The 22,275-nt window shown below is 42.7% G+C and overlaps 3 protein-coding genes across 13 annotated transcripts in view; 2 read left to right on the plus strand and 1 right to left on the minus strand.

Annotated features, from left to right (window-relative positions):
• MIB2 (MIB E3 ubiquitin protein ligase 2) overlaps positions 1-4,458 on the plus strand; it is a 31,755-nt gene extending 27,297 nt beyond the window's left edge. For both annotated transcript variants that reach the window (XM_031613703.2, XM_031613704.2), the window contains exons 17-20: positions 962-1,140; positions 1,548-1,732; positions 2,448-2,513; positions 2,906-4,458. In XM_031613703.2, the coding sequence (XP_031469563.1) occupies positions 962-1,140; positions 1,548-1,732; positions 2,448-2,513; positions 2,906-3,147 (672 nt within the window). In that variant the 3' untranslated portion in view covers positions 3,148-4,458. The remainder of the gene's footprint in view (positions 1-961; positions 1,141-1,547; positions 1,733-2,447; positions 2,514-2,905) is intronic.
• CDK11B (cyclin dependent kinase 11B) overlaps positions 1-22,275 on the minus strand; it is a 42,722-nt gene that overhangs the window by 8,652 nt on the left and 11,795 nt on the right. For 6 of the 8 annotated variants that reach the window (XM_090123158.1, XM_090123157.1, XM_090123156.1 and 3 more), the window contains one exon: positions 19,256-21,849. In XM_090123158.1, the coding sequence (XP_089979284.1) occupies positions 21,757-21,849 (93 nt within the window). In that variant the 3' untranslated portion in view covers positions 19,256-21,756. The other 2 variants (XR_016459430.1, XM_031613452.2) reach the window with 2 other exon arrangements.
• Positions 4,554-18,247, plus strand: MMP23B (matrix metallopeptidase 23B). 3 transcript variants are annotated; one of them, XM_090123168.1, is made up of 8 exons: positions 4,554-5,622; positions 13,368-13,513; positions 13,711-13,850; positions 14,712-14,879; positions 15,880-16,044; positions 16,390-16,500; positions 17,248-17,374; positions 18,073-18,247. In XM_090123168.1, exons 1-8 carry the CDS (start codon positions 5,602-5,604, stop codon positions 18,245-18,247), a joined length of 1,053 nt encoding a protein of 350 aa, XP_089979294.1. In that variant the 5' UTR covers positions 4,554-5,601. The 3 variants fall into 3 exon arrangements, with proteins under 3 accessions (XP_089979294.1, XP_031469323.1, XP_089979293.1); XM_031613463.2 differs by lacking the exon at positions 4,554-5,622 and adding an exon at positions 11,127-11,446; XM_090123167.1 differs by lacking the exon at positions 4,554-5,622 and adding an exon at positions 11,127-11,446 and having other exon boundaries at positions 13,372-13,513.

Below are 22,275 nucleotides of genomic sequence, written 5' to 3' on the forward strand. Positions count from 1 at the left end.
TGAGCTGGGAATAGGAGAAATTCCAGCACCACGGGCAGGAGAATGCTTGATGATTGTGGAATGGACTCTAAATGGGTGAAGGAAGGCAATGAAATAGTGCAGAGTCTGTTCTGTTCAGGAGCATGGAAGCAAACAGTCTTGCTTATAGGAGAATAAATCTGTTGAGTATGCTCAGATTTGCAGCATGCAGCTTTCCATAGTCATGCTCCAATTTTTCCTGTAACATCCCATGTTTTTGTTAGCATTGCGTGCTGCTTTCTTTGACATGGGAAAGGTCATGAATCTGCTCACAGAGCCAAGAGTCTTTGGGTTTAATTCATGCCCCAGAACCACAGAAATTCATTTCTGTCTGATGGCATGGAAAATAAGAGGCAGGCTAACCACAAGCACCCCAGTTGCTGCTCTTCATCTGCAGATACGCAAAAGATGAAACATACCATATATGATGAAAGCTGCGTTGTTATAAAGCCTGAACTGGATTTAACAATGTTGCACCATATTCATGGATATATAAGGAATATTAGGCCATGGTTGAAAGACATATCCATGTCTTTCACATCAGCAGAAAATTGTTTTTGACTTCAGATGAGTTTGGATCACGTGCACACAAGATTGGCTTTTTAAATAGCTACCACTTCAGGTTCCATATGCCAGCTGCCCATCAGCTGATACATACTGTGGTTCTTTCAGTGTACACTTTGTAATTCTTGTCCACTGACTAAGAAGTGAATACCCCTTACTATGGTCAGTAGTGATTAGTGCCAGTTAGGACCAGTTTTATTCCCATTTGTTCCTGGGACACCAGGTTTGAATCTGCTGTCTGTATACACTGAAGGATCATCTTGCATTTTGTGAATACAAAACTGTGCTCTCACATTGTCAGTCTGATGATTACAATATTAAATTTGATACAGCTACGTAACAGACTCCTATTAACAGAGTGTTTCTCAACGCATTTTAGCTGCAGGCTTCTGGCTTTCTTGGAAATGTAGAGCTGAATGTTGGAACTGCAATTGCATGTTACTTAGCACAGGAAGGAGCAGATATTAATTATGCAAACCATCGGGGAAAGTCTCCTTTAGACCTTATTACAGACGGAAGGATTGTCCAAATCATCAAAGACTTCTCGCAGAAATTCAGGTAAGCCATGTCCTCTGGAATGGCTACGGTGTCGGTCTTTGCAAGATACATTACTGTGGTATCACTGCATCATGCTGCCATTCCAGGAAGGATGAAGCATCCCTAAAACATTGGCATTAGATGTCAATCTGAGCACTTCTTGTTTCATCTCGAGTTAGTTGCTGGCACTGTAAGTATTAGTTGTGCCTGCTTTCTCCATTTCTTTTTAGAAAGATCAGTGATAATCCCAGCAGGAGGCTGAGTTGGTCTCACTGGTGCAATGAAGATTGACCAGTTTGTGCTACCTGAGCATCTGCATCTTTGTCTTCACATGGAATGTTTGCCAGGGATCAATGCAATTTTATTAGGTCACTGACAAAGGACCTAGAGTACGTGGCTCAAATTTGATTACATGTTCTTGGTTGCAGGGAACAGCAGGTTTCTTCAGACTGCTCAGCCATCACCTGCAGCCTTCGCCGCGTGCATACCACTCCCAATACAATGACCAATCTTAGTGTCTCAAGTATGGCAGTCCCCACAGAGTGCCTGGTCTGCTCAGAGCTGGCCTTGCTCATCCATTTCTTCCCATGCCAGCACAGTATTGTGTGTGAGGGTAAGTCCATTCTGCTTTCCTGTCCTGTTATGCCACACAGCCTCCCTCTCTGGACTCGTAAATCAAGGTCTGTTGAGATGCAAAGCTGTACGTGACCTGGAACAACCCCAGCATGATTTCAGCACTGTCATTGTAGATGGAGTGTCCAAAGCTATCTGTGGTAGGCTCAGAGTGATCTGAGCACCTGCTGACAGGCAGCCCAGGCATGAGCTTACAGATGCTGTGGGTAATTTGGGAAGGCAGGTCGGATGTTTCAGTGGTGCATTCTCCATCAAAACCTCCTGAGAAAGATTTCCCCTTCTCTGGCTGTTGTGACCAATTTGCATTTTGGATGTTTTAATGGCAGCTTGCTCAAACGTATCAGCAAGCTTGTTATCTCGTTAAGATGCCTTCAGTCTGACCACAAGGAGTTTGATAAGAACTGTACAAGGACTGCATCCTTTTTCCAAAGAACGGAGAGCTGCATTGCATCCATAGCACAGCAGTTCTGGTAACACAGAGCATTGGGAAGTTATGTTGTTTGCTACTGCATAGGAAAGACTGAAGCAAGAGATGAGGATGTAGCTCAAAAACAGAAGGCAGTGTCCTCATTTCCACTACTTAACCATCCAGGGAGTTCTCAGGCCATTTAAAAGCTGATGTTCTCGAGTCTATTTTCTTCCTATTGTTCTTGCACTATTGGGCTTAATTGTGATTACTCTTATCATTTTGGTAGAATGCTCCAGAAGAATGAAGAAGTGCATCAAATGTCAAGTGACAATAACCAAAAAACTCAAGCAAGGTATGTTTGCTGTACCTACTGTTCAGTGCAGTGAATTGGGAAAGGTGCTCTACAGCATTTGTTCCAGCAACAATCATTGGTTCTCGGTGGGGGGAAAAAAAACCCAAAACCATAAGAAATAGGGATTTTTTTTTCAGGAAGAATGGGGGAGAAAAGGGGATATTGTTTAGAGCTAAGGATCTCTGTAAGCTTCAATTCTGTATATAGTGTTGACTCTAGGACTCTGCTTTGTGTAGCTGCTTGTATGCATGTTGATCCCTGGATAAGGCTCACTGAAGTGAGTTTAGTCTGAACAAATTGCTGCTCTTTAAGAGACAGTCTGGTTAAGGAGACACTGCATGAGACAGAGCACAATAGCAACTAACTCTCTTCGTGTTCTCCCACCCCTGCAGACAGCACTGAGGTGGAATGCAGCCCAAGCTCTGAATCCACAGATCAGAGGAAGCTGATGGAGGAGCTGCAGAACCGCTACCGGCAGATGGAGGAGCGCATCACCTGCCCTATTTGCATCGACGACCAAATCAAACTGGTCTTCCAGTGTGGACATGGCTCTTGCCCAGACTGCAGCACAGCTCTTACTGTGTGCCCCATCTGCCGGCAGGCTATCCGGGAGAGGATTCAGATCTTTGTCTAAGGATACACTTGCTTCCCTTCCCGTTCCCACCTCCTTTACATCCTTTTTGTTCGCATTTTAGATGAAAAGCGCTGCTCGGTCTGGCTACCTGCAAAGCCATTGTGAAAGAGGGGGTAACACATGTGACTTGGGTGAAGGTGGAGGGGAGGGAGTGTCCTCCACTTGCAGCATCATAAGGGTGAGGAGCGGTGCTGGAGGGCAGGCAGCCGCCTCACCTTGTGCTGCCTGTCCATTGGAAAGATACAAAGAATGCTGAACTGTCTGCTGGAGCAGAAGAGACTTTCAGACCAGAGACTTCCACGTGCAGATGTTTGCAGAGGCATCCTTCTCCAGTGACTGCATCATGTCTAGTGCCCTGCAGTGTCAGATTTGCAGCCTTGAGTTGCTCTGAAGGCGATGCTGTAGAAGGATATATGTGATACCTGGGCAGGCAAAGCGTATGCTTGCACTTTGTGCAAGGAGATACCAGAGGAGATCAGTCGTGGCCATCAGTCCTCCTTGATGCCTGTCAGTGGTAGGGAGGTAATGTCCTAAGACAGCATGCTCTCTGAACTAGTACTTAAAGGCTCAACAAGATTTGGACTGACAGACAAATCTGGATGTGATGAGATCCTAGAGACAGTGTGTGTGTGCCTTAGAGATAAAGTAGTGAACACTGATTGGAGAAAATATGTTGTTACAACAAAAACTTCTCTAAGTGACACTCTTCCATATTTTATTTTTTGCACAACTGTGTTCAGAGACTCCTGAGCTTTCTAACCATAATGCCAAAGGCAGGTGTTAAATGCTCCAATCGAAGAAAATAGAGTAATAATTAAGAAATGAGAAGGATTTCATTTTTCTTTCTTTGTTTTGCAGCAGAACTTAATAAAATAAAATTATATTTTCCTGAGCATTAAAATGAATGTACAAACAATAGCTGAAATATGGATCTGGCTGTACTGTGTTTTCCAACTGTCTGACAGAAGAAATATTACCTGGTGAATCTGTCCTGTAAAGTAACTTGGCAGAAGTGGCATCATGTAGGGCTGGCGTGCCATGCGTGTGTGTATGTATACGTTTATGTCTGCGTGTGTGGTGTATATCTTTAATGACACAATTATACACAAGTGATGCTGTTTGTTATACCTTGCAAGCACCATTTAAGAAAAGAAAAAAAACCACCACCACCGATTCTGTGTTCCTCTGCTATCTTTTTTCATTTGCAAAGAGATGGCAAATATTTGAATGAATGAATGAAATCTTTGTGCAATATATGGTAGCTACAGATATGTCTATTACTTCATCATGATCTCTTGGTGCTGTGAGAAAGCTTTGTGTCATTGTCTCTGGTTCTTATACATGCTCTTTCTCCAAATACTCATTTATAAGATGTTGTCATTCATGGTGTTTCTGACATAGAGCTACGAAAATGGATTGGGTTTAGCCCTAAGTTGGGCTGTGTTTAACACCCAGATAAGCTGAAGCTGAATTTCACAGTCAGCTTTGAAGTTTTGGTAAAAATCAGAGTTACAGCGGCTCCTGGAAGTTGATGTTGGAGTAACTTCCTCAAGATTAAACAAAAGCCGAAGTTTTTGCTGTGTTGTGATGGGGTACCAAGGAAAGAGGAGGGTGCAAAGGCTGTTTGCTACAATTATGAGACTGAACCATCACTGTAACATAAGAGCTTTGCCACTGTTTGCTACAGATGAATAATTTTCCAGAATGTGTATTGCACACCACGTGCCAAGTATTTTCTGAAATACAGTTCTTTTATAAGCCTCTACTCCCCATCCAGATGTGATTTACTGAAGGTGAAACCAACTGATGCTTTATCATGTATGTTAGATGTGTGTGTGTGTTCTGGCACTTCAGGAGGAGGGCATGGAGGTGGACACTGTCCAATGTTTATTGTGTTATTCTCATCTATTATGCTTCAATACATCAGGTTATTCAGGAAAAAGCAGCAGGGAGCACTTCCTTGGGACTTTTTTTTGTTACTTCTTTGGGAATCTGATGAAGTGTTTATTCCCATTAAAAGAAAAATATCTTAGAATGGTTCCCGTGTTTGATCACGCTCAGGGTAACAAAGCTTTTCCTAATGTGTGCAGTCTGAGCCTCCTCTGGCACAGCTCTGGAGGAAGACTGCAGATTCCTACTTCTAAGTTGCACAGCTGTTGCAGTAAATTGAGTTGCTTTTTGAGTCTCTGTATTGCTAAATTAGAGTTTTGCAAAGCACGCTATGCCTGCTGAAAGAATACAGAAATTGTTTGTAAACATAGCTTTGAGGTTAGGATTATATTCTCTCACTTTCCTATTTCTGCTGTGATTGCTTTTGGTGCCCGAGGAGCAGAAGTTGAGCAACATTTTGACCCTTTCATCTTCCTAGTGAGAAGAAGGGAATTGCTGCACTGCAACAGAGAAGAAACAAGATAGGCAGTGGATTTGCTGCAGCAAGAGAGAAGCAGAAGGCAAATGGGTGCCTGCATGTGCCAGGTATGTGTTTTGGCAGGCTGTGTCCCCATGGCAGGTTCAGCTCTGGGAGGCTGAGGTTCTGGGGGGAAGGAGAGGGTTCTGCTGCTTTGTCTTTCCTTGTAAGCTTGGCTGTGCGTAGGGCCAGGATCAAAGTGATGTGTGGCCAGCTGAGTGCCAAGCTGGGAGAAATGGTTACTGGATTTATTGCTAACTTGTGTAATCTGTACCATAATCCTCGTTTGCAGAATAGTTCTTCTGCTTCAGTACAGGCTTAAATCTGAGGCACGAGAAGAGAGATGTGTAGTAGGCAAAAGAGGAGCCATGTAGACTGAGATTATGACAGAAGAGGGAAAGGGACAAGATGGGAGAAGGCATTGCTGCCTTTTAGCCTCTTACCACCAGTTGTGTTGTTACTGGTCTCAGGACAGCAGTGGGTTGGAGAGAGGTGTGGAGATGGCACAGTAAATGCTCCTTTAAAAAGTAAAAGGCAAATAGAGCTATTAGCTATTCAGCATGGATGGCAAATAATTGTGTGTGATGTTTCTTACTAATTGGCCTCTCACAAATAAGACTGAAAGGTCTTTGGGAAATTAGATGTGGAGCTCCATGTTTTCTGTGGGTCTTGTGCCACCTCCCAAAACGCAGCTCTGTACCTTGCAGCAGTGCTGGTTTTGAAAGGGAAAGATTTTGCTTCTTTCTGGTATAAAACTTTAAACACGGGGCAGCAGCTGAGACAGGTTAATGCTAAAACTAATGGGCTTTATGTAATCCTCCTAACTGAAATGTCAGCTCGCATTTCTCAACTGACCTACAAAAGCAGGAGATGTTTTTTCTTTCCATTAAATGGGCTCTTCTGGTTGCAATTTTTCTGCAGTATTTAAGGTTGATGTGAATGCTTCTCATGACACTGAAACTGGTAACAGTATTCCTAGGATTATTTGAATCCATTGCAGCATTTGCTGACCAGTTCTGAGAGCTCTGGCTGTGGAAATTGCTTTACCAAATTTACAAAATGTTCTCTCACTTTGGGCAGTAGGGGAAAACTGTATGCTATAATCCAGTATTTGTGACTGTCTCAGAGCAAGGCGTAATGAACTGATTCCCAAGGTTTTCCATTGCAGTGCTACGTCAGACTGCAGGATATCTTTTTGCTTTGACTTGGACTCTTAGTATGGACCCTCTATAGAAAACGTCTACTGGCTCATGCAGTCTTGGCCATCATTTTCAAATGGACACAGTTTATTTTTTTTGCTCTGGTTAGCCTCTAAATGAAGATGCTCTTTCTCGGTCAGTCTCCTATTATTGAGGAATTTATTTGCTTCCTTTAGAATACAAAGGAGTTGATGTGCTTCTCTCCCTGTTTATTCCGTTTTAGCAAAGCCTCAGGAAACACTTCGTAACAAATTTGACCACTTTTACTTTCTTAGTTTTTTATGCATGCTGCCACTTAATTTTTTCCTGGCAGGTAGTGTGCTAATCCAGCTGGGAGACTGGTATTTGAGTTGGCAGCTGGTCTCATGAGCAGGCTTTTCATGCAGTTGGACTTTCATGGAAAATTGATTTTGTAAACCTGCCATTATTCTGGGCAAAGTAAGGACACGAGCTCGGAGGGAGCATAAGCCCTCTACCCATCCTTAGGCCTTCTGTAATCTGGAGGTTCTACCCCATTTATCATCTCTGCCGTGATACAAGCAAGTAGAACTGTATTTGCAACATTTCCTTATGCGTGGGTTTGGTGTGTTCTGAGTTAATACAAACAGCCACTGGGGATAGCTTCCATCTGAGCAGACAAAAGATTTATTCAGTGCAACTGGGTGGCTTGGCTAAAACTGGAGCAAAGTCTTAGTGCAGCCAGTGCTAGGGGACTCTTCCCATTTCATAAAGTGTTTTAATATCACCTTATTTTTGCAGTTAAAGAAAGATAGATGTGTCCTCGCCATCTCTGAGATGAACTGCCCTTAGGTTATCCTGTCAAGCAGAACAATGTGGTTTGCAATTGCTGCAGAAAAGAGCACACTGTTATCCCTCGGAGGCTCCTTGCTCCAGCTGGGGTGGGCGTTAGAATGCCATGGAGGTACTCTGCACTGAGTAAGGAATTCCACACCCCTCCCAGGGAGCTTCACAGAATGGAAAACTCACGGCATGGTCAAAAGGTTCCTTCCCTGGAAACATCGTTAGTTTCTGCAGCAGAATGTGAAGCACTGCATCTGTGCCTGGAAGACTGGATTCTCAGGTCTGTCGAGATAAGGAAAATTCCTTGCAGTAGAGCAAGGTTACCTCTTTGGTTTTCAGTGTTTGTTAGCTCTCCCTTTGCAAAGTCTTCCCTTTATCCATGAAATAACATTGCTATTTGTTTGGTTTTTTTCTGGTACAGATGCTCTTTCCTCCTACTAATGTCAAAACCAAACTCAGTTCTGTGGATTTGTAGCTGATTGGTTTTCTCAAGGCTGTTTGTTTTTAATTTACTTTTCCAATATGCTTTTCAATCTTTGAGTGTCATTTTCACCCTGAGTCCAAGTTTTCATAGTATATCTAGAGCTTTTTCCTCTGTTCCCTTCCCTGTACTGCTTTTATATTGCAGTGCAGAAGTATCTCTTACAGAGTTTCTAAAGCACATCCTTTGGAAGCGTGGCCAAAACTCCACATTTTACAGACAGCATGAGACTGTGGGAGTGGAGAGAGCTTGTCTAAAGGCAGTCATGAAAATAATCCATCACTCCTTTGATTTTCTTCCCACTAGTCTGTTCTGTTCCCATGTTTTGAGGAAGATGGGTTCATCCACAAATGGATTACAACTGATGAACATAGCCTATCAAAGGGCAACAACAGCAATACCCCCACAAGCCAGGGAAGTAATTCTTATTCCTTTACGGACACATGCTATTATCTGTACATCAAGAAAAAATTCTCCTTTGTTTCCATCTTGAAGTTCTATTCACTACCTGGCCAGGCCTGGGATGCTGAGCTCCTAACTGGGGTCAAGACCACATCTCTTTGGTAACACGGGGTCAGGCCAGCAGAGGCACTTCTGTGAGCTGCAGCTTCAGATTGACACTTGAGCAAACTATTCCATTTCCTTTGCCAGCTGGAGCAAGCCCTTGTTTTCAGCTCTTTTGCTATTCAGCAGACCATGGATTTTTCTAGGAATATCAGCTGATTGCAAGGGGCTGCGCGATAGAAAGAAGGTGAATATCTGGGGACTGAAAGGGCATTCTCATTCTCCTCCTCCCTGGGGAGCATTGCTTCCTGGTCCAGCAGATACAGCCCTTTCTAGCGTGTGACCTACTGAAAAAGTACAACTTCTAACTGCCATTCCCACAGGAACCATGCAGGAATTTCTTTTTCCGAGTTGTGAGATGAAGGGATAAATATTTAAGTTCTTTTTCAAATAAGAGCTATATGAGGATTTGCTAATTCTTTTCACATGGGCCACCAAGGAGCCAATATGTGGTAAATCACATTCAGCTGTGTGCATTCCCCCTCCCCTGCCTGTGGCCTGGGTTTGGACCTGTGCCCTGGAGATGAAACACTGCAGCTCTCAGTCCAAGTCACCAGACATGATAAGGTCCTTCTTTCTGTCTTCCCCACCCTGAGCTGTGTTGAAGCTCTCTGTTTAGGATGGGGGAAGCTGGTGGGAGCAGTTAGTGCATATTATTCAGCATTGGAACAATCACAGCAATTAAGATTGAAAAGAGTAAACTGAGACTGCGGTGCCTTAACAAGGGAAGTGTGGTGTGTTGTGCAAATTATCTGCTCCTTTATGTTCCCCAGGGTCTCTAGCTGACTGCTGAGGGTTTTGTGCAACATTTGTTCCCTTCTGACAGCCATTTAGAAATAACTTTTTCGTGTGACATTTATTGCATGCAGAGATCTCAAGTCATCCCTGACTGCATAGAAAATCCCAGCTCTCTAAAAATGATGTCTGGGTCCTTCTCACTGCTTCTGACAGCATGAAGATAAACCAAAGCCAGTTCTGCCCCTTGCCTTCCTCTCTTGTTCCCCATTACACCATATGGATTTCCTCAAACTGTAATGTGTTCCACTGCATTTAGACACTGTGCAGAAAATAAAGCCAGGAATGTTTTTTCTGACCAAATATAGTCAGGCTGACAGTTCTTGCTCGTAGTCCAAACCAAATATCCACATTTGAGGACCTGGGACTAGCAAAATTCAGGAGAACTCTGAAGTCACAACGGTGCTTTTCCGCTCTTGAATAAAAGCAGTCATTTCAGGGGTCAGGCTGCCTGATAAATCACAGGGAATATTTTCAGCTATTGGAAGAGCCAAAGGTAAAGCTTCAGTTTGGACTGCCCTTTGCATGGAGCAGCAGTGGCTCCTAGGAAACATCTGAAAGAGGCTTCAGAAACGAGACTTTCAAGAATGTACTTCTATTAAAGTTCTAGCTCCTAACTTTAGGGGGACATCTGAACTGAGACATAGACCTTACAAAAAATTCTGCTTCCTTTACAGTGAGACAAAGGAAATTCTTCGGTCCCTCAGGGTACCTCGTGGTTGTGTGAGATTTCAGTCTGGGTTTTAATCCCCAGGTGTCCCAGTTGTGTTCAGAAGCAGTAAGGCACTAACTGGGTGCTTGAGAGACCTGGCTTCACATTCCAGCTCTGCAAGATTCCGTGCTTGAACTCAGGGAAGTCATCTTTCCTACAGTATGCTATGGTCTTAACTCATAAGATGCAGTATATAATAATAGCAGTATTATAATAATAATCTCCCCTCACTTCAAGGCAGATGTGAGGCAAAATACTCAGACACTCTGGTGAGAGGAGAGGGCATATGTAATAGAGCATAAGGTGAGATCTTTTTCAAACAGCACTGACTCTTGCTAACCTTATGGAAGGCAGAGGCACTCACTGCACGCTTCTGCAAGGGTCTGTCTGGGGTGCTGTAGCTGAGGTCCCCCAGATCAGTGTGATTCTGAAACATTTGTCTGTCTCGGCGTCATAAACCCTTGTTAGGTAGCTCCCAAGTACATAAGGAATTTGCAGGAGTCAACTGCCAAGTTCCATGGATGAGGGAGTTGATGGTTGCTTTTATCTGAGTTTGTAAACTCCCTGACCAAAATTTCCTGACTGCAGAAAGCATGCCTGCTCTTGCACAGCATCTCATTTTTCATTCTGCTGCTGAGGACAGCCTCTGACAAATGACAGCTCCTCTACCATGAAGCATCCCTGATCAGGCATTCCACGGGCGTGATGCTGGCTTCTGGATTCCTTTCTCTGTCCCCCTCCCCCAATTTTTTCATTACATAAAGCTGACAACTGCAGATTTGTCCTCTGTTGATTATACAGTCAGTTAAAGAGGAGAGTTCATGGCCATCCCAGCTTGTTTCACTTTGCTGCTTTTCCTCTGCCAGCCCAACTTTCAGCTGCAGTAATCTGATACGGTTTGGCAGAGGCCGAGAGAATCTTTGGCACATTGGAAAGCAGCTTAATGTAAAGTCTGCTTTCTTTTTTTTTTTCTTCCTCCCCCCCTTTTTTTTTTTTTTTGTGAGAGAGAGCTTTTTGAAACCAGTGATTCTGCACAGCTTTGGCAGTGATTGCAGGACTCCTCAGAAATGCTCCAGATGCATCTGTGAGCAAAACGATTACCAATGCATTCTGCGAAGGGAATGTCTGAGTGTCTGTCTCATCTCCTCTAGAAAGTGTTAAAGAACAACATGGATCAAATAGAACAACTTTCTGCTGACAGAAAGAAGAGCTTTCTCTCAGAGGACAATAAAAAGAGCAATGGCTATAGAACCATTGTGGGATTCCTATGCATATTCCCCGTGGTGGCTTTGCTGGCTATTGCAGGAGATCCAGCTGGAGCTGCAGTTCAGGAAAGTCAGGTAGGGAAAGGATCTGATTCTCAGGACAGCTTGGGAGGGGAGTGGGGATATCAAATATGTGTGCATGTGTTCCTTTTAGAAGAGTGGTAAATTCAGGAAGCAATCTAATCAATATGTAAGTAACTGTCAAGGCAACCAGATACGTTTATGTATATTTGAGTCTGTTTTTGCAAGGGATCCTAAGAGGTACTAATGCATCTAAGTAGAATTGGATGTGCACACAGCTTGCAGGCAACCAAGCTCCATCAGAGCTACAGCTATCCTGAGTACCTCTGCTTTCCCAGCTTGTGTGATGTGGCATGCAGAGATTCTGCTTTCTGTGGCAGCTGAGATTCCTAGGAAGTCCATATGCTGGGCTCGTGGTGTAAGATCTAAACTGAGAGTTAATGCTGGACTTACAGAAACTGTCAGATGACTGTAGCTGTTCTTTGAGGTCTATTCGTTAAGGTATACTGGGACAGACTGGAATTCAGGTGGAACTGGGATGCTCAGAAGCTGATCTTAATGTTCACTTTATCTTCATTTTAGCTTTCAATTTTGTAAAAGGAAAATATTCTTTTTAATGCTTTCATCCCTTCCTGCCGTTTGTGTTTACGGTGATCCTGGCAAGTAGCATCCCTCACTTGTGTCACATATTCAGGGCTCTTATTAAGTTGGTTCTAAGTCACAAAGTTACGTTTCTGTTTAGTTTTGAAGGGGAAATGCATCAGAGAGAGAAAAAATTACATTTATTACAAGTCAATGAAATAAATTAATGGAGGCCTGATTGCACACGGTGAATAATTCAGAAGAGGAATGCTGACTGTATCTGCCTGTGTGTGTTGGTGCTGTTGCAATTGCACAGCTCAGACGTGAGCAGAGGAGACTGGTTTCCTGTTGGAGTCTCCTGTTGGGATACAGTCCCTCAGCCCTCTACCAGTCAGGACTGCAGTCGTGGAGCACTTTGAGCAGCACCTGGCAGCTGTTGCTGCTTCTCCTTGCCATTGGTTTGCCATAGGCCAGGGATATGCTATTTTGCCTCTCAAAGCTTCAGCTGTTCCATGTGTGAAATGAAGACAACTTGCCTTCTGTAGAATGTGCTGTGAGGCTGAGCAAACTCAGACTGGTGTTGCTTTTGTAACACTGCCACTGTACATCCTGCTTTGTGCTTGCCATGGTGCCTCTGGAGCAAAGATGAGCCAGAGATGGTCAGTGTTTTATTGCTGAAAGGGGGAAGCACAACAGGTAAACTTCCAGAGATCCTTACTGGGTCCCGTTCTTTTACCTCTGCTACTCAGGACTAACAGGCTGGTATAGTTTGAGTCAGGCATGTCACCAAATGTGATGGCTTTAAACACACTCCAGGGTTTCCAGAGCTCCAGTTTACTTTGAAGGCATTTCAGATTCACAGTCCAGCTCTATAAAGTGCTCTCAGCACAAAGAGTTGCCTGTTTGACGCATTTATTCAGTATTTCATTTCTTCTGTGGTTAAGCTGGAGAGCAATAGCAAAGTGAAAAGGAAATGAGAGCTTTTCAGGAAGAGCTGCAGCTCTCACTGTGGCCAGAAGCTGCCGAGGCCTCATTTCTGCTCTGCCTCTGCTGCACCCCAGGAGGAGCAAAGTGGCAGCAGTGCCCAATGCTGGAGTTATGCAACAGCTACAGGGAACCCACGGGCTGATCTCTGATCCAGCACTCAGGAATCGCACAGGAACTCCTCACAGTGCTGCCCTTCTTCTAGAGCTGTCTTCAATGCTCCGTCTCGATTTTGTTCAGCATGCTCAGAGCAGGCATGCTTTGCAAAGTCTTCTGTCCTGGACATCTCTGAGGGAGTACTGGTTGCACTTCCCAGCCTCCAAATGCCCCATATTGGTTGGTTTGACTGCTACACTCTTCAGTCCTGCACTCTCCCCCACCTTTTTCAACCTTTTCTTTTTCTTTCAAGGAAGATACCACATCACCTGGTCTCCGTGAAGTGAGTGCCTCTGCTTTGCACAGCCCAGCCTTTCCACCTCGGCCTCCAGCACGGAGAAAGCGATACACGATCACACCTGGCCACTTGAAATGGGACCACTTCAACCTGACCTACAAGTATGGACTTGCATTGACTTCTTTTGTTTTGCTGTGGGCATGGATAGCAACCGTGATATTGCCAATCCTTTTGTCAGTGACTGGATAGCTCCTAAAACCATTTTACCGTGACTGATAGTCTAATAAAGCCTAGAGAGCATCAAATGATGTCTGGGGCAGGGACAGCATTTCCCTCATCTTATTCTGTGTTATTACAGAATCCTGTCCTTCCCAAGAAACCTCATAAATGCCAGGGACACACGCAAGGGACTAGCAGCCGCGTTCCGAATGTGGAGTGAAGTTTCACCATTCAGCTTCAGAGAAGTGCCACGCCACGTACCCAGTGATCTGAAAATAGGTGAGGCTGCACGGCCTGCTGCTCTGCAGGACTGCTGTATGTGCTAGCTGGCTCCCTTCTGCTGTGTGGCTCAAGAACTGTCTTTTCTCCTCCTCTTCCTTTTGCTCTCCCCCATCACTGTACAGTAGTTACCTCCTGACTTTCTCAAGCCTAGAAATATGTTAGTGCTGAGGTCTTATCTGCTCAGTCTCAAATCCAGATGTAAATTCTTCCTGGGATTTATGGCCTGTGTGCAATAATTATTTCTTGTGCAGATGGCCACAATACTGAAATAACGAGCAGATTTTCCATTGTTTCGCAATTTGCTCCTCAGTCTGCTACTTTCAAGCACATGATGTGCCGTCAGGGGCCTGTCCTGCGGCCACTTGTGAGCTCCAGGTGGCCCCATTCCAGTGGCCGCAGTGTGTGCTGTGAAGCTGTTGTGATGCTAGCAGAAGGACAGCAAGCAGCTGCAATCCTGTGGCTCTCCATTTATTTGTGTTTAAAATTGAGTGATTGCATTCTGGGGTTATCATCTCACTGTCCAATGATTATGTTCTGAGGTTATCATCTCAGGGTCCAACTGCACTCAAAAAGCACCCCAAAGTTTCCTTGTGATGTTGCAAAAAGTGCTCAGTGTTTCTTTCTGCATAGTAGATCAGTTTGTGTGCATTGAAGACAGCTCTAAATCTGAGGTCCCTGCAGAGTTGACTCCAGTTTGCATCACAGCCCCTGTTCCATACAATTGCATTGCATTGATTTTTCCTGTTGTGTGTGTAACTTGGAAAACATGTGGGATACAGCAAGAGATGTGTTAGTAAACCACAAGTTTACAGATGTCTGTCCTGCCAGATAGACTAAATCTGCTTCCATTTTTTGCAGGCTTCTACTCTATCAATCACACAGACTGTCTGGAGTCTCTCATTCACCACTGCTTTGATGGAACAACAGGGGAACTTGCCCATGCCTTCTTCCCACCCAATGGGGAAATCCACTTTGATGACCACGAGTACTGGATATTAGGAAATACTCGGTTCAGCTGGAAGAAAGGTAAGACACATCTCAGGGGAAACAGTAATAATGCCAGCAGGATTTACATCTTAGTCCCACGTGCCAGTTCTACCTCTGGTTCTTTTTTCATGGCAGCGTAACTCCATTCTTTCACGTGGACATAGTTATGCAGTTGATTTGCATACAGTTCAGCCATCTCTATAAAACAGCAATACCGTCAAAAAATCTACCTTCAAAAGGCAGGGGAGTGTGAGGCTGACTATTGCTAATAATGACTGCTTCTCTTCCCAAAGCCGAACTAGCTCAGCAATTGGCTTAAAGAAATTTGGAAACAAAGTAGAATGAAAGTACTGTTCTTCCAAGTCACGTCAGTGAGGTTCAGCAGAAGTCTGTAGGAGCCAAAAAAAAATCCACCAAGGATTCCTATTTAATGTACTGAGAAATTAAGCACGTATGCAAGCCACCCCCTTTAGATGCTTTCTTCCCATAAGCAGCTGGATTTAACGCAGGAATTGCGCACTACTCCTATGGCCTACAGTTATGCAAGGTATCAGGGTAGGTGTCAGCAATAGCTTCTCTTGTGAGTCATCCTTCAGTTAAAACCCATCTCTGCTGGAAGCAGGCTTCAGGGTACTGCTGAGAAATGTCAGTTCAACCCTGTAAGCAGAAGTCAATCAGAGGCTTTTTCAGACTGGAGCATTCTAGCTAGCAATCTCACTCCCTGTCGTTTCCAGTCACAGCTCAGGGCTGTGGGAACAAAGCAGCAGAAAGCTGCCCAGAGTGGCTGGGGAATTTGCTCCATATTTCAATCTCTGGTCTTTTGGAGCAGTCTTCTTAGTCTGGCAAGAGCTGTTGTTTGGAATTAGAAGCATGGATAAATAATTTCTTGACTGTTTACACCCAAACAGCTACAGGGAAGTTAAAACTGGCAACCTTTGATAAGACCACACCTTCCAAGTGCTAAAATTCTTCTGGCTTTACACTGGGATTAGCAAATGTATACTTCACTGCAGTTAGCTTTTTTCCATTTTTCTTCCAGGTGTTTGGCTTACAGATCTGGTACACGTAGCAGCTCACGAAATAGGACATGCCTTAGGACTCATGCACTCCCAAAACCCAAATGCTCTCATGCACATCAATGCTACTTTGACTGGGAAAAAGACCATCTCTCAAGATGAAGTCTGGGGAATTCACAGACTTTACGGTAAGGAAATGAGGGCTGTGCTCTGGGCTCCTCTTGATAAGGAACATTTGCCTGAAGTGCCAATCCCGTGGTGCTCTTTGTTAGGTACTCAGCATTTGGTGAGATGAGAGCTTGAAGCCAGCGACCAGAATCAGGAGGAATCTTACTTTTTTTTTATGCAGGATATAAAGGTGCTCCTGCATGGAAGTAGCACAGTATCTAGCTCCCCATTCTCCTAGTAATTGCATCCTATTACACTCCCAGTCTTAGGTTCCTTCTCGTCTCTGCACTACCATTTATGTTGAACAATCTGATCTGGGTGAAATGTCAGTTTGTTTCTCCGAAGACTGTCTCCTTCTGTTTCAGGATGCAAGGACAGATTGTTTATGTGCCCACTGTGGGCCCGAAAAGGTTTCTGTGAGAAACGTGAGAAGTTGATGAAAAAGCACTGTCCATTCACCTGTGACTTCTGCTACGGTACCCAACTTTTCTTCTGGGATGTTGGTGGGTCTTGCAAAAGGGAGGAGGTAAAGCTAAGCAGCCTTTGCTGCAGGGATAGGCAGGATCTTAACTCTACACTAGAGATCAGAGGCTGGCTGATCAAATGACTGGCTGCACCCAGTTCTAAGGAGAAGTGTAGTACAGGTATCTTCCTATACATCTCAGCCAAATCAAAGGCCTGGCAGTACAGCACCTGATGCAGGGATGGGACAAGAACTAGCCAAATGAAATCTCAGGCACAGATGGACTTGAGCTGCTTCGCAGAAAAGGAGGGATAAAGTATGTTAAACACCTTGCCTAGTCTCTCAGTTTTATGAATTCAAGTAAGGGAGTGATGCATTATCACCTCAGATTACTACAGCTGTGGAATTCAGCTTCAGATAAATGCCTGCTGTCCTGACAAAGATGCACCATATAATTAGTACTTCCCTTTCCAGAATAGAGGTATTTCTACAAAAATGCAGGCAAGTAGCTACAAATACATGTATTGCAGGAGACTGTTCATAAACTGAACTTCTATTCCTCTATGCACATGAAGTGTGTTCGTATACAAATATAACAGTGTTAAATGTGCATTCCAGAACTGTTCAATTAGAGTCATTTTTTAATAAATAGCCTTAAGATTACTTAGATTATAACATAATTCTGTGAAAGTGTTTTGGGATGACTCAAGCTTGATAATGAGATATGCTAACTATTGCACTTTCTTTTTCTGGTGGATAGAATTCCCATTTCCAACAGTTCCTCCTACTCTGCCACCTCCAAGGACAAAAACCAAGACTGTTTCTGAAGGCAGGAATGTCACCTTCCGCTGTGGACAGAAGATCATCCATAAAAAAGGCAAAGTTTAGTAAGTGCTCTGTCATTTATTCCAGTCTTTTAGAACACTCTGCAGCATAAATACCTCAAAGGAGAAAGAATAAGGAAGTATGGCAAAACAAAGTACATACGAGTGCAGTTCAGCTTTTGGAACATGTGGCTGTCTTTGATTTGGCACTCTTGAGTAGAAGGAGGGATGGCAGACTAACTGTGGGAAGGGAATGTGCAAATACTGTTGATAGCACTGAGAAGCATTTATTTCAGAAGCAGATCTATCAGATGTAAGCCCAGCAGAAAAAAGATAAAATCTAATACGCATACATAGCATAAGGATAATTCTTACCTCCGTGTCAAGGTCCTTGGGCTGTATGCTGCAAAAAAACTACTGTTTTAACTTTATTCATTCAATTCATAGTTAATTCTTAATGATGAGCATGTTACTTCTAGATGTATTTAAACTTGAGAGAAATATGTCCAAGTCCAGGGGTTAGTTTAGACTCAGGAATCAAATTCTTATTTGTTTTCAGTAAGATTCAGGATAGTACACCATGTTATAACTGCCACCATCTATGTGAAATCAACGAAAATGAGGTTAAATTTTACTGTGCAAGTCCATCCATGCTGCAGCGTGCCTACCTCAAGCACAGCTTAACAGCAAAGAGAAGGACAATACACATGCTGCATGTACTGAATATTTTAGTTTAATTTCTATTATTTTTCTTATGACAGCTGGTATAAAGATAAGGAGCTTCTGGAATACTCATATCCAGGTTACTTATCCTTAAATGAGGATCACATGAGCATCATTGCAAATGCAATTAATGAAGGAACTTACACTTGTATAGTAAAGAAAAAAGAAAGAATCTTGACCACTTATTCCTGGAGGATCAGACTGAGACATTAACAAGGGCTCTGGCATGAGAACTTCTCTATTTCAAATTCACAATCTGTCTTAAGCATTTTGTATTTAAACTCCAGTAGTGCAAATGAACTCCTAAATCAGCTGCTTCAATACCTTGAGCAAGAGAGACTCTGGGACTTTGTTACTGGATAAAAGAACTTTTCCAAATTAGTTTTAAAGGTAAAGAATTCATCAAGCATGTGTTGTACAGAAAATTAAAAAAGAAATTAAAAAAAAAAATCAAGTGTAAGATTTTGCAGTTAACCTGGATCAGTGGACTGCTGAAAAACGAGAACATAACCCTTCAGCAAACAAATGGATGAACAGACTGATGGCTCAGCTATGTTGCAATGGAATCAGAGGTATTGTGGAAAGAGAATGACCAGTAAATGCGCTGTAAGTGGTTTTTTATCTTTTTTATATCACGACATGTAGGTCTATAAGAACGTTAAAAAAAAATTACTTTTTCTTTTAGTGGGCAGAAGGAAGATATAGGGTCACAACAAACCCAAATTACTCCATTTCACACTTTGACATACTCAGTTCAGCCATGCACAGAGTATCTCCCTTCTACCCCCAACTACTTTCCTGTGGTGTGTATTTATTATTTGTGTAATCTTAGCCCAGCATACTATCTACTTCCATCTGCAGCTCCTCATAACTCATCCTTTTGGTGTCTGGTCAATAAGCTTCTTGACCCCTTCAACAGAGGTAAGATCACTTCCATCATCACACCCAGTCACTAACAGGTGAGGTGGATGTACCACATCCAAAAGAGAAACAGCATTTGTTTTCTAGGCAAAGCCCAGTGCACTCAAACCCTGACAGTCATTGTATTTAATGAGTACCTGATAGAAAGATCCTTATCCAGTATTAAGGCAGCCTACATCATTCTCTGCTTAGGTTCGTCCATTTTTAGTTGCTGTCTTAATCTCTTCAAACACGTTTCTTCCTACCTTAAGCATCTCATGTATTGCAGAATAGGTCAGCATTCTAGGAAGAGCTCTGTACCAGGACAGCAAAAGCACAATGGAAAAGTAAGAAACTAATAAGAACAGTTTGGTACAATTGCAATAACAGTAATTTTACTGGCAGATATCTAGCATGAACTCAGCACATCTCCATTTAACAGAGCAGTGCAACACCACATGGATCCAAGCATCTTAAAACAGCTCTGTCTTTGGGATCTGAAGAAACAAAATAAGAACAATGAGCTGATCAGCATAGCCCTCAACAGCTATCACAAGGGGATGTCAACACCTCAGCTGCAAGGATGTTTAATCCTAGGGCAGATCCAAAGTCCTTCATTTCACAACTTAACAGTTTTGTAAACATATCAGTTATGATTACTGACTTTTGTACAATTTCTACAAATCCTGTTTACCTCCATCTGCCCTGTGCTTCTGGCAGGCAGTGTCCATGCTGGAGTTACAGCTAAGGACCTGCTTTGCCACATGAATGTCCTATGAGAAGTCATCTTCCAAAACTGAGCTGACCTCAAGGCCAGGGGAAAAAGAAACCAAGGAAAAAAGTCGCACTTTAAGACACCAGGCCATGAGACAGCTCTGCAATGCACCAGTGTTCCACTGACACAAATGGCATGGCCCAGCACTCTGCTGTGCACATCTCTTCTGGCTGCAATTTCAAGGCTAACCCAACAACATCTTCAAGGAACTTCTGTAAAGAAGCCAACCAAAAAAATTAAGCTCTCTCCATCTCCTGCCCAGGACCACTGCATGACAGCTTCCATTTGCTGAAAATTAGTATGGAAACACCTGACAGATATGGTGATACCCTCAAGGTAAGCAACAAAACTCACTTTCTCTTGGAATACACTTTGATTTTATAAAAATAAAAATTGCAGTAAGCCAACAACAAAATAAATACCTAAGCTACAACAAGGCTGTGATTACCGCACACTTATGCACTGGAACCTCCATGTTTTTTTTTTTAAAGATTTATCTTTGCAGATTTTCCATGGTTGAAATCAGTTACTTAAGATGACACAATTTCAAAGTAATTGAATTCTATATTGCTGTTCCTGGTGAAACAGTCCTGAAAATGTTTTCACTTTTCTTGCCTTTGCATAACTTATTGTTTGATTAAAAGCAAATAATCCTATCAGAGTCAGAAGTCCAGATTTGTTAGCCCATGTTGGAACAAATGCTTTCCAACAGGCTATAATGCACCTGTTCCAGTAAATATCCATCATTTAGTATTTCAGCTTTTTTGTCCACTTTCACTTCTCACATACTTCAGCACAAATAAATAAGCTTCTGCTCTTCACCCCTACCCAAACTTTGCTAAAACCATCTGTACTACAGTTAGTAAACTAGCAAAAAAACTGTTTCTCCATCAGTACAAGACAACCAGGCCTAATGAGAAAATAGTACTTCATTAACACGCACAAAAAAAAACAGCTTTGAAAATTTACAATTCTAGTAGTTCCAAAGAGCAGGACCAAGGCCTTCACTCAGTAAAAACAAAACCAGCACCACCCAAACAAGTCTCTTACAATGTACTGGAATGCTTATCATGTATGCCTATTAATGGGACTGGTGCCCAGTTCTGACTGCATGAACACCCCAGTATTTTCCAAATCTTCCTGTCCCAGAAAAAGACGACAGCATTATAAATTAGAAACTCAGAAGACACTTATGAGGAAAGACTGGAATATGGCAATATACAACCAGTAAAATGAAATGTTATTTTTATGGAAAAATGACATTTTTAAAAGAAGGTTCTCTAGAAAATAAAGCTTCAATATTTTTTTTTTTGAATTATAAAACAATATAGTACACTTTTTGCTCCAGTGCCATTGTAAATACATTTATACAACACATCAAACCAGTAGTGCACTCAAAAACATCAGTGAGTGTTGAGCCCAACCCAGCTTAGCTCTCTCCAAGGTACACAACAGGAGAGAAACAGCTTAAACATTATGATTTCTTGACCAAGCAACTACACTCTGATACAAAGAACTTACTTTAAAAAAAAAAAAAAAAGAAAAGTTCTTTTGCTGGACTGACAGTAACTACAACAATATCAGCACAGACTGGGGGAGAAAAGAGAAATTAAAAAAAAAAAATCCTCACGTTTCCACTCTAGAAGACTTAGTGCCACCAACATCCACGTTTGCTGCATGTGAGGAAATGACATCCTTCACGCTGTTAAACAATTAAAAACGTATTTTAATTCTACAAATTTACAAGGAGAAAACAACAAGAACAAAAAAAAAAAAAAAAAAAAGGAAAAAAAGGGATCAAGGATTGTACTTCAAGTTTTCCTTTATCAAATTTTATAACGATCCTTGGCTTTTCCTGTTAATTCCAGTCCTTTAATGGAATGCAGCAGTTATGCTCCACACCCAGCAAAAGTCTTTGAATCTGGGATGACATCTGACTTTACCCCGGTGAAAACCATCTAGTTTCCCTGATGTGAAGAACAGAACTGGGGCACTCAGAAATCCACTCACGTGAACGGTTCTCTTTTTTTCCCTCTTCTCACTGAATTTAAAACTTGAGGCTGAATCCAGGTCCAGCAGCAGATGCTCCTTGGTTCGTGGTGGTCAGATGAAAACCGGTGTCTTTCAGATCATCATCGCCCTGTGGAAAACATACACAGTTCATTTATCAGTGTCTATGCACATACATTCACCTCTGCAACACAAAAATGAGGCCTAACACTAATTTAAAAAAACAGAAACAAAGAACAAAACAAAACCTGAAGGAGCTGTAGGAGATGGTAAGTAAATACTTGAGTTAGTGGCATCGTAGCTAAGTTCAATGCAGACTGTTATTCATGCTCTTTCTGTTGGTATTACAGTAGGCACAACGGCTGTGCAGTGTCATTTCACCTATGCTGAGACATGGAACTGTTAATAAAGAGCTGATAATAATTAAGGCACTTAAGATTGTACCATGTCCTACTTATAAGGAGCTGTTTTTCGGCCAGCTTTTTCTTCAAAACTGGCAGTCCAATTTCCACACACTGAAAGAACACCAGCCTTGTATTTCACAGATTCTTTTCTA

This window comes from Phasianus colchicus, chromosome 22 (assembly GCF_987193195.1).
Source record: "Phasianus colchicus chromosome 22, bPhaCol1.hap1.1, whole genome shotgun sequence".
NCBI classification, from domain to species: domain Eukaryota; kingdom Metazoa; phylum Chordata; class Aves; order Galliformes; family Phasianidae; genus Phasianus; species Phasianus colchicus.

Excerpts from the sequence above, each read along its gene's own strand:
- MMP23B (XM_031613463.2), top strand. The coding sequence starts at position 11,276 with ATGGATCAAATAGAACAACTTTCTGCTGACAGAAAGAAGAGCTTTCTC. Across the intron at positions 13,851-14,711 it reads ACCCAGTGATCTGAAAATAG|GCTTCTACTCTATCAATCAC; the intron begins GTGAGGCTGCAC and ends CATTTTTTGCAG. Across the intron at positions 16,501-17,247 it reads CACCTGTGACTTCTGCTACG|AATTCCCATTTCCAACAGTT; the intron begins GTACCCAACTTT and ends TCTGGTGGATAG.